The 12,482-nt window shown below is 40.7% G+C and overlaps 1 protein-coding gene across 1 annotated transcript in view; it reads right to left on the reverse strand.

The window, feature by feature from the left end:
- ANXA4 (annexin A4) overlaps window positions 1–12,482 on the reverse strand; it is a 92,355-nt gene that overhangs the window by 10,239 nt on the left and 69,634 nt on the right. Inside the window, exons 8-10 of the mRNA XM_082255582.1 lie at window positions 10,506–10,599; window positions 7,938–8,033; window positions 5,850–5,908 (exon numbers count right to left, since the gene is read on the reverse strand). Of these exons, the coding sequence (XP_082111708.1) occupies window positions 5,850–5,908; window positions 7,938–8,033; window positions 10,506–10,599 (249 nt within the window). The remainder of the gene's footprint in view (window positions 1–5,849; window positions 5,909–7,937; window positions 8,034–10,505; window positions 10,600–12,482) is intronic.

Raw genomic sequence — 12,482 nt, forward strand, 5'->3', positions numbered from 1 at the left:
GAGGCACCAAGCAATTCCCCCTTTAGACGTACAGGGACGGAGTCAAAAAACTACTACTCTGCTACAGGATCAAAAACAAACACGATCCTGCTATGTAGGATCGTATGTCTCTGTGGTTACATCACTAGCCACACCCCTTTACAGTTAGAAGCACGCCCCTAGGGACACACTTAACCCCTGCATCACCAATAAAGTTAACCCCTTCCCTGCCAGTGTCATTTGTACAGTAACAGTGCATATGTATAGCACTGATTACTGTAGTAATGTCACTGGTAACCCCAAAAGTGTAAAAGATGTCAGTCAAGGGTCCTATCTGTCTGCCTCAATGTCGCAGTCAAGCAAAAAAAAAAAAATCGCAGATAGCCGCCATTACTCGTTAAACAAAACCCACCAAAAATGACAGAAATCTTTCCCTTAGTTAGTAAACGCAATAACATTTGTGCAAACCAATCAAAATACAAACACATGTAGCAGAAAACAAATTGGCCTAAAATGTTAAAAATTTTTGATTTTTACATATTTTTTGGGGGGAATTTCATATTAAAAAAATGTGAAAAATATTGTTATTTTTTCAAAATTGTCGCTCTTTTTTTGTTTAAAACGCAAAAAGTAAAAAATCGCACAGGTGATCAAATACCACCAAAAGAAAGCTCTGTTTGTGGGAAAAAAGGACGTCAATTTCATTTGGGTACAGCGTCGCACGACCGCGCAATTGTCCGTTAAAATCACGCAGTGCCGAATCGCAAAATAGGGCCTGGTCAGGAAGGGGGTAAAATCTTCCGGGGCTTAAGTGGTTAAGGGAAATTCCAACTTTTTGAGCTGTCCAAGCATAGAGGGGAATATTAAAACTTAGTCCAGTGACAACTGTGTAAGAGTGGATTTACCTCACTTTGGAGAGTTTTTGTTTAATTTCTGCTCTGTCTATAGGACAGGAAGTTAAAAAAAAAAAAAAAAAAAAAATACATCTTTCCAATAAAATGAAGATGTCGGAAAATAAAAAACCCAACATGATTCTTCAACAATCCCAAAATAAAGGAGATTTTAGCATCACCCCCAAAATTATCCAATTCTAATAACCCAAAACACCTTTTTGGTTTTCATCATATATTTCATCATTATATAATAATTGCAAACCATATTTAGAGACCGGTATTCTTGTTTTACTTAGGGTTATTGTGTCTTTTTTGCTTTCTTCCCTGTGCTCTTTTGTTCGCTCTGTCTTTTTAGCTCTCTCCCTGCCCTGAGCAGACAGCCGAGCTTTAATGAATGCCAAGTGGAGCTGCTGCTTCGCTCTTCATTTGTCACATGTGGTTCGGCTCCACTGGAGCTTAAAAGAACAAATCCTTCAGTGAGTGAGAAAAAAAATACCCGGACATTACCAGGAGAGCGCATGACACTCGCTTCTTCCTCTGAGAAGTTGCCAAAGTGACACAGCGCTAAAGAAAATATTATAAGAAATGTATTTATAGCTTTCCTCCTCACATTCAGAAAACTGGGGACCACTCCAGCAACACTAGGTAACTTCTTCATATATATACAGACTGTTTCAATGCGGAAGCCTAATTTTTACAACAACAAATATTGCATGTATGCCAAATTCTTAAAACTGTGCATATACACACACACATACATATTCATTATGGCTGACCAATTGGCACCAATTAAAAAATTTAAATTCTACTTCTAGGGGATTTGCTCTTATCAGTCCACCAGGGCCTTAACATCATTTCATGCCAACATCAAAGCATTCTGAATCGAGAACCTCTATAATGTCATAATCAAAAGGATATTATAGCCTTGGGATGTGCTTTAATCGTAATAGAATGAAGTTAAACTGGAGTGAAGCGACCACATGCAACAAGTTTTAATTAACTCACCTGTGCACAGTTCTACACATTAACACATGCCAAGCTTTTTATGAAAACCACAATTATCTACTACATGATTAGCTAGTCAGCTGCATCAAATTAATCACTTGTAATGGGTCAACGTCCTGCAGCACAAGGAAACTAAAATGACCCCAATTTAAAATGACTTGCCCCATAATGCGCTGGTAGATGCTTTACGTTAAAGGCCCCTTTCACACTTGTGCGACCTAAAGGATGCATGATGGATGCATGATTTTGCCTGGACTTAAGCAATGCCTGTGAAATCTTGAGGTCTATGGACCTCAAAGCGCATCAAAGTCAGACCAAAGTAGTGCAGGAACTACTTTGAAGTAGTTGCGACTTGAAGTTGCACAGATATGATTGGTACTCATGGAAATGGAAGGCGTACGACTTGTAATGCAACTTTGCAGTCCCAAGTCGCAGGACAGGTCACACAAGTGTGAAAGGGACCAAAAGTTGTGGTCTAGTATTTTATTGCAAAGTTACATTGGTCCAGCTTGGTACAATGGAAGCATGGACATCTTATACCCGAAGGAACTGCTGTGGAAGCAGACAATTATAGTAGTTGCTTCTATTACAACAGTGATCACAGCAATTTTCCAGGTCTTATGCCAAGCGGCTACCCTTCTTGATTAGGGACCATGGGAAGGAGGGTGAGGGGTGGAGGGAATTGCTTGTTCAGCACCAACACCATTCGCAAAACGCCTTTTTTTAACCACTTCACCTCAAGGTTTACCCCCTTCCTGACCGGGCCATTTTTTGCAATACGACAATTTTTTTTTCCTTTCGGTTTTAAAAACACATAAAAAAAATCTAAAATGTCTTCATCAATTTAGTCCAATGTGTATTCTGCTACATAATTTTGTTTAAAAAAATCCCAATAAGCATATATTGATTGGTTTGCACAAAAGTTACAGCATCTACAAACTATGGGATATTTTTTTTTTTATACTAATATAGCGACTTATAGCGGGACGGCGATATTGCGGCTGCCAAAATTGGACAACTGACACTTTAGACACTTTTTTGGGGACCAGTGACATATTACAGTATTAGTGCTAAAAAATATGCACGGTCACTGTACTAATGACACTGGCAGGGAAGGGGTTAACATCAGGGACATTAAATGTGTGCCTAGCTAATGTTTCAGTGTAGTGGGGGAGGTGCTCTTACTAGTGGAAGACATGGATCAGTGTTTGTGCTTTATAGGAACACAGGACCCATGCCTTCTGTATTCACGGAATGACAATCCGCCTTGTTTACATAGGCAGACTGGCATTCTGTTAGTGTAAGGAATGATCAGCGGTCCCAGGGGAGATCGGGTCCGTGGGAGCCGCTGATCAGCTCCCACTGTGTAAAATCACAGCCGGAACAAGCCGGCGGCAGAGTGTGCTTGCGTCCAAAACCCAGAAGTGCAGAATCATGAATATATACATAAGATTCTGCACAGAGCGGCCGCCCTGTAGCAGTAAATCTGCTATGGGGCGGTCAGGAAGTGGTTAATGAATAAAAGGCATTTTGTGATGGGACAAAGGTGGAAAGGAGGGGCAGTGACATCAAGAGCTAAACCTTAGCCAGTCACAGAATGCCTTTTATATCTGCAAGGTCTGCCTGCATGTGCGGGAAACACCATGCTTGTGCTCAGATGTGCCACAGGTCTCTGCCTGGTTCCAAAACCACGTGACATGCCACACATCCCAGGAGACAGCAGGGGTGCTAGGTCATTCTCTACTAGAAAGGTAAATGTGTTGTACTGCAGAACATAAAGGTTAGAAACTCTTAAAAAGAAAAAAAAAAAAAAAACCCACCCAACTATGTGTGTGTGTGTGTGTGGGGGGGGGGGGGGGGAATCCAGGCAGAAAAAGCTTGTTTTATTGGGTAAAGATCTACTTTAAGGAATACAATGCTGTCACCTTCCCACCTGCAGCCTACTGGCCAGCCAATGAAGGAGCTGCAATGTACTAAAAAACTCTGAATTCTGTGAACGCTGTGCTCTCCTCAAGACAGATTTGGGTTTGTATGCATTTTAAAACAAATACTTAAAATTCAAAGCATTTTTGGCCCTACTTCTCTTCTGGGTCACAGGAGCACACTTACTTTAGCACTCCCGTGACCCAGAATCAGGCAACAGGAGGCTAAAGCCCATTGTCGGCCCATGTCACACAGTTACTTCAGGCTTTGGAATGATCCTGACAAGAATGTCTAGATCCACCCAAAGGCCTGATCCACAGCTGGCTCAGCTTCCAAGAACACATTTGTAGACAGATCCTGCAGCCATAGAGGAGAGTATGAATATTTTTTTTATTCACACACTTCTCCTTCAGCGGTTTTTATTGATGTGTGGGTCTCTATCTGTACGTAGCACTACTCCCTTGGGAGCTGCTTAAAACGGATTCCCTTGGGTTACCCATAGCAACAGTCTGTAAAATATTCCTCACTTTACACTTAGCTCAGTTAATGAACAGTCCAGGGGATTTGTTTTTTTCTGTTTTTATTTTATAGTGGGATGGGAGAAGGGATGAGTGGGGTACTCCTCCTAGTAACTATGCACAACTTGAGGACAACTATCTGCGGAGGATGCGGCAAGGCCGCTGCTTCACTTTGCCACTGAGGTGAAGATTTAACTGATGAACTGTACTTTAGCTTCTCTTCAGGGTCTAACTTGGCACCCCCATTCTGACCCACTGTGTGTGCAGATTCTTGTCCACTGACTTTCCCTGGAGTGGTCCCCTTCCTGGGCAGACCCCTGGCAAGCTCCCTGGTACTCACGGACACTGTTTTTCACAGGGACCTCCGCCACTGCTCCACCATCAGTTTCTCCTGGACCTCACAGCTCAGCTCCACACTCTGGGCCACTAGGCAGACTGCCTGTGACCACCTTCTAACCTGACAGGAGGAGAGACAGCCATCACCCTCCTCCTGAGACTCTGCTTCCCACCAAAGATGCCCTGCCTCATGTGCTCTCCGCTTTTATCTCCAATCCCATCATGCACCTCTCCAGGTGCCAACCCAATGGGATGGTTAAAAAAGCTTGTGCAACATTGGCCAGGTTTCCTCCACTGTCCAAGCCTAGCCACAGCAGTTTTCATGCGGTACACAGCATGCCATCCAGCATCGCGTAGTACCCTGGCTACCTTGGAGATCCCATGTCGTATATGTTAATATGTGAAATATTCACATCTGTTTTTTTGAGTATAAGGTTTACCTTTTATTATTTTAATAAATATTTTTAGTGGTAATGCACTAGGTCAGTTTCTTTCTGTTGTTGTTTTCCTCCACTGTCCAACAGGCCTACCTATTGGATGCAGTGGGGACATTCCCTCAGACCAGATGAATACACACAGAGCACAGAGAGCAGGCCTAACTAAAGATCAGGCTCCCCTGATAAGCAGATAAAGCAACAAATGCTTTTACCTAGCACCTGTCTAGGAGGGTGCTACATATACATCTATATCTCTCTATCTGAAGTTTACAGGTAGCCAAGAATGTTTCTGCAGTAGGCAATATGAAGACTGATAAAACTGGAAGGGGATACAGTCCCCATTGATCAGAACGAAAGTAGAGGCTGTGTTTTAAGTAGAAGTGGCAGCAGAGCTTATAAAAGCCAATAAACAAAATCCATCTTGGCATATAAAACCCATAGTTGTGAAGAATAAAAAGCAGATGTGCTACTAGGTACTCCCCAATGCAGCATAAACATTCTTCATTTTCCAGCATACACACACCGGATCACATTGATGGTGTTCAAGTTCTCATTTCAAATCTCAACAGCCTCATCTGTGTTTTGGGACCAGCAATGATAATTATAAGCGTAGAGAAAGAATAGGAAGCTTTGTGTATATTCTACATAGAGATTTCATAGACTGGAACCTCTAGAGATCCCAACTCTTCTCTCTGTATTGAATTTGCTCACAGATGTAATATGCTGTAGAAGATTTAATTGAGCAGTGGATAACTCACCTTCATGGATTTATACAATCTTTCGGCAAAGTAACCAGGCCTGCTCCTTGTACATTTCACTGCAAGAGAAAATTCATAATAGATTAGAAGGGAATTCAATATTGAACAGCATTTATGTAAGAAGGGCCACCGGCTGACTTACTATTAATACAGATGTAACATACACCTGGGGAGAATATTTTATCATACAGGCACCCGGTGGGGTAGAATGCGGACAACCAGATTTATGTGCACTGGGGGTCACTATTATCTTCACTGAGATGAATCACAGAGTGTGACAAATAGGTCAGTCAATATTACATTACAAATCGATCTTTTCTCTGCTTCGATATGGGGCTTTTCATCCTGTGATTAATAATCTTTACAGTAAAAAGTGCTCTAATAGAAGCCTCCTATATAGGCAGATTTAAAAAATTCTAGGTAGATACCAAAAGCAGAAAAAGCAGTGTTGTCAAATCATAAGCTTCTGAAAATTGCTAAATAAACCAGATGACACTTGGCTTATACTTGTTGTATATGTCTGGGAGTTCTGTAGAGCAGTGCAAATAACCTAAAACTACATACAAAAAAAATTAAACAAATTGGTTCACCTTTCTAAAAATAAATAAATAAAATATTGAAAAAAAAATGCACATTTTTTAGCAGGTAAAAAAAAATAAAAAGGTGTATTCAATGTTTTCATTTTTTTTTTTTTTTTAGGCATTGCACCCATGGTCAGAAGATTGTGGGTGCAATCTCAGGCTTCTGCAGGCAGTCCGCTACTAAACTACTAGAGCGCTCATCATGCCATGGCAGTTCATTGAGAATTACAAGCCATCAGCTGCAAAGGCTGTCAGTACTTGTAGTTCTTTAATTCACAGGACTCCGAGTAAATGACATGGCCGTGTGGACGAAACCCTACATGGCGCGTGTTTTTTTTTTAAATTGTGACCTGCTGTCACAATTAGAAGGGATCAGGACGAAGCTGCAGGAGCAGGAATAGGTTACATGTTCTACCCATTAAGGCTCTAAAAGCTCCAAAAGTCAATTGTGCCCCATTGAGCTGAATAATTCTGGGTTTGTACTAGATGAATGAGACCAGTTCCATCTCCACCATGGAGGTCCCAGGTATCCAGGAGAGACAGGTGAGCCTGGGACACATGGCAAAGGGGGAGGTCACACAGTGGAGGGGGCTTCACAATACTGTACAAGTAGAAATAATTGGACTGGTATAGTAGCTGGGAGTTTGCTTACATGCCAGCAACATGGATGTGGCAAGGGAAGGGTTGAAGTGATTCTGTTGATAACTTGCCAAGAGGCTGCATCTCTGTAAAGAAACCATTAAAACCTGCCCCACTGCCCAACTCGCTTGCTACTAGATGGTCAGCATCCAGCACAAGTCTTGAGGTGTCAGATATCTGGTCCCCTGCAGTTACTTTTGCCAGTTCCAACCTCACTAATGTGTGGTGTAGTGGCATAGGGGCTTGCAAAGGAAACCACATATCGCAGCAGCCGATGCTAACATTTGACACAGAAGCGTGAAATGATTTTTCAACAAGTTTAGGTCTTCAACGCAGTAGAGTTCAGCACCACAAGCAGCAGGAGAAGTAAATACAAACAGCACAAGGGGCATGACTTGCCTTCAATGTGTCCCTTGTGCGGTTGTCTCCCAGTGTAGTAAAAATCTTCCTCTGATGCCCTCCTACCCTTACCGCCATAATCTTCCCGTGCATACATAAGGAGCTGTGACAGGCACCTATCAAGATTAACTGACTATGCCTGCCCTTTCCACCACCCTTCTCCATTCATAGAAGCATTAACCTCCACCACACCAGAAGATTACAGCAGGGTGAAGGTGGTGGGGGGGATATTGGAACATCCCCTGTGCTCATTCTTTTTACCAAACTTAGGCTGTAATTGCTTTTTTTAGCAACAGGGTCTCTCTTCGTACAACACATGAGGCCTAGTTCTTAATGGCGCCTTCAATGTTGCTTTAAACATTTTTCGTCCTTCCCCCACCAACCAGCCATTATAAAGAAAGACAGGTAGAATGTCTTATCTCTAGAGAACAAAAACAGTAAGACAACAATAAGATCACAAAACACCTACCAATGGCCAGGAGAGCATCTTCAAGGTTACCAGACATCTCAGATTTTATACTGGCCTCAATCTCTTTTTTTGCAATCTTTTTATATTCATCGAAAACTGTAAAAAAAAAAAAAAAAAAAAAAGGAGAAGAAAAGGCCAAGCTCAAGCTGTGCTCACACCGTATTACTTCAAAGAACATGGAAAAGATGGATGCCTCAAAACAGTATTGAAAAATGGGGTAATACAAGGATTCTGATCAACTAAATATAGCATTTTTATCATAAATATGGAATAATGCCTGTCAGTTGAAAACATCTTTTTAGGCAGAATAAAATGCAAGTGGTAAAAAAAAAAAAAAAAAAGATGGGATTTGCTGTCCCTTGTTAAGATTGCTCGACTACAAGATGCATTTCCTGAGAAGAAGCCTTAAAGTGATACTGGACACACACGGTTTAAATTTATAGTATCCCTTCTCTTTCTGTATGTGGATGATGCCACTGTAATTAGTTTATTATTATTTTTTTTAATAAAAACACATAACATCTAAGTACCTTTTTCCTAATCGATATATAGCTATCACATGATGCAGATCTTTTCCATTCTGTCTGCAGGGGAACAGTGGCAGGAGGAACTTCTAGTCCTCTGCCAATATTCACATGTTCAAAATAGATAAAAACATTTTTTTTTTTAAAGCCTTTGGAATAAAGACTAGGAATAAATTATTAATCTCAATAAAGGGTTTTAAATGGTCATCCAAATATATATTTGATATCAAATCAATTATTTTTGCCAATAACATGGTGTGGGTGGATTTCTGGCAGTCACAGCCATTGCGGCTTATTTACTAAAGGCAAATCCACTATGCACTTGGAAGTGCAGTCTCTGTAGATCTATGTAGATCTATGCACTTGGAAGTGCAGTCTCTGTAGATCTGAGGGGGACTTGCAAGGAAAATAAAAAAACAGCATTTTTGCTTGCCCATGATTGGATGATAGAAACCAGTAGAGCTTCCCCTAATTTCAGATCTTCCCCTCAGATCTACAATGACTGCACTTCCAAGTTTACTTGCAGTGCATTTCCAAGTGAACTTGGATTTGCCTTTAGAAAATCAACCCGTGTCACGCCCCTTCAGTCTGTGTCTTAGGATAAGAGGGAGGAAAAGCCTCCATCAATCTGCAATCACAGCATTTATTGATAGTTTTGATCATGTGGGATTAGTGATCCTTTAATTAACCTCAACATCAAACATCTCAAATCATGAACTACTTCACTTAGAAATCCCAGCTCCAGAGAAAGAGGAAAAAAAGAAGAAATGAGCAGCTGTAAAACAGTCCTTTTGACCCCTTGCCAGTTAAAAAATGGACCGGACCGTCTGACCTTTAGTGTAATAGAGCGGGGGCACTGTGTCCACCTTGATTTAGTAGATGTCTAGCTAATTCTACTGCTAATGTTTTTTGTTTTTTTCTGATTCCTGATCTTGCAGATATCTGTATATGCATCTTTATACTTCATGTATTACATATGATGTACCGTTTTCTAACGGCATGGTTGAGCCGTGTTGGCTCATTTTGCACTGTTATGCCTTTTATAAAAACTCAATAAAAACCATTGAAACTTAAAAAAAAAAAAAAAAAAAAAAAAATGGAACCCCCCCTCAGCCTCTTTTATCACTAATCACTTTCAAGCATCCATGGCAGGTTAGATTTGAATTGGTGGCTGTCAAAAACATGTTAGTATTGCCATTTATTTTTTTACATCCAACTTAATGTAGGTGAGGGGCACCAAAGAGGATGCTCCAGCACCACCAGCAAGTGTGTTCCAGGATAATCTCATTACAGACAAAAGAGGAATGGGAAGCAGAAGGTAAACTCTACTGAGCAGGTACACTATGCTCTGTCCTAATTTTTCAAATTTATTGAGCCTCTACACAGATACAATACTATTTGTGACAACGCAAGAAACAGAAGTTGTACATTTTCTCAGTTCTGTGCGGATACTGCCTGCAACACTCTTGATTATTCCCTTATAGCCACCCAGGACTTTCCTTTGAATTAGCAGAAGTAGGGTTGATAAAGATAGGCTGAATTAGGTAAACTAAGGTCCGCTCTATCCTTAGGATTTGGCTTAAAGTGTAACTGAAGGAAAAACATTTTAAGTTTTGGATAGAGTGGTGAGGGATTTGAATATCTGTCAGTTTTCTGCTGCTGCCTGTGCCCCCACTGGGATATTCACCCCCTTTTTCCTTTAAAACATTATCATGAGTGTGAAAGTGAAAAAAAAGCCTACATTTCAGTAATAGAGGATGATCTTCCAATAGGGAAGTTCTTGTGACCTCAGCGCCAACCAGTTCGGAGGAATTGCCTCTCATTTCCGGTTTTGGCTATGGGACAAGACATGAAGAGAAATCTCCCAAAACGAGATACAGAAGGCAAAAATATGTGAGAGGGGGGTTATAATGCTCCTTTACGCCAAAATGAAAAATATTTTACCTTTAGGTCTTCTTTAGAACAGCTAACAATGCAATGTGTTCCAAGAATTATAGAGCAGAGATGAAATCAACAGAACCAACATCAAAACAGTTGAAATTACCTTTCAGTAAATGCTTTCTGTTTCTAGTGCAAAGAACGGTCAGAAATTTCACTTCATCAGTCCCCCATTTTTTCTCTCCAGCTTCATATAGGTCCTGAAATTAAGATGGGAAGAATTATTCTACAAAATCCCTACCTTTATGCTGTATATGTAGCATTCCTGCTTAGGAATACATCATCACAGAAGAGTCAGAAATGCTAATACTATAATTTTGAGAATTCCAGCACTACTAAAGTTTTCTCATTATGCGGCATGGCAGTCAAACAGTAGACTAACAGCTTATCAATATGCTAACATTTCACACTGGGGTATCTACATATGGCGGTTTTATTTTGGGTTTTAATCGGTTTTTAAGGCTGAACACTAGGCTTTAAACAGACGACAATGTTGTATTTATTAAGCAGTGAATTAGAATTTGACCTGGTATCAAACCTCTTGCAGTTCTCTGTACAGCAAAGCTCATACTGGGACGGGAAAAAGCAGCACAAGGAGCCACTCGGTTGTGCTGAGTCTTGGGTAAGGTTAATTGCGCCTATGCTTCAGGTTACATCCTAAATTTTGGAGAAACATAAATATGGTCTAAAACCTGGACTTGACCTTCCACTGCAGCAAAGAAAAATTAGATCTGCCTTGCCTGAAAGGACGGAACTGTAAAAGAGCAGTGTGAATCTCGGAACTGAACAAAAATACAAATCCTTTGGCAGGAAAACATGAGTAATTCATATCTATCTGAATGTAGGAAACTGCAGCACAGAACAATCTTTATTTGGTTTATTTTTCTCTTGGAAAAAAAAAAAAAAAATACAAGATGTTGCATTGGTTTCTGTAATGTGTTGAGTAGTAAGAGACAAAACGCAGAGTTTGTTTTCAGCCACTTTTTAATCAATCATCTTCAGTAAAAGCAATGATAAAATGAAAAAGTCAACTAAAGGAAGCTTATACAGGGAAATTATGAAGATTGCCAATGTCTACTGTTTTTCTGATAATGCCTGGTCCCTGGCTGTCATGCTGATCCAGTGGTAGATCTCTAAGTGGTAAACACTGATCTGCTTGGAAGAAGTGCAACAACTATTTCTAATAGGCTCCAAGTATAAAGATCTCTGCTGATCAGCACCCGTGGAGCAAATAAGCAAGTTTCTGAGGCTTCTGGCCAACACTGGAAGTAGTCCTCTCGCTTCACTTACAAGTACTACTTCGTAACAGATTAAAACCTAAAAATTAGATCTTGCTTTTTTTCATAGTAGATGATCACTTAATGTAGGATTGCAAGTTTAATTTCACTTAAAATAGATTGTTTTGAGCCAAGCTTGCTGAAACAAACTATTCCCATTACAGAACATTGTGGCCATTGTATGTGCTTTAATGCACCTACATACAGTAAACAGCACCGGCAAATAAAGAGAGAATAGATAGGATAAAAAGACCTTTTCTATTTGGCCTTTGAATAAAAGGCTTTTCCTGATTGGGCAAAGTGTGAACAGTCTAACTGCCTAACTCTCCATCTCGGTCAATCACACGAAGTCTATGAAAAATATAATGAATGGTAAAGAAGCATTACCAAGCCGACTCCAGTAGCAGACAGTACCAATTCAGACTGGCCGAACAGTGAATGTAAACCAAGAGGCCGGAGATGCTGGCGGACATCACTACCCAAATATGGCAAGAGCCATATTGGGTAAATGACAGGAATTTCCCGACTGACCCCTGATCGGGGGCAATGAAGCATGCTTGGTTGCTATGATGCTGTCGGCTGCACAGTCTGCAGCGTCTTAGCAACCAATGATGCTGTGTGACACAAACACATACTGAGGATGAAATGGCCAGTATGGACTTACTGGCCTCAGTGCCACCCCTCATAATGCCTCCATGTGATAAAATTATGTACCCATTTACAACAGGTACACGGATTTGTCACAGGCACAAACACTCTTTATGAATTCCAGGGTGTGTTCAGTGTGTTACAGAAAAAAGTCTGGA

This window comes from Pelophylax lessonae (assembly GCF_965119305.1).
Source record: "Pelophylax lessonae genome assembly, chromosome: 4".
NCBI lineage: Eukaryota > Metazoa > Chordata > Amphibia > Anura > Ranidae > Pelophylax > Pelophylax lessonae.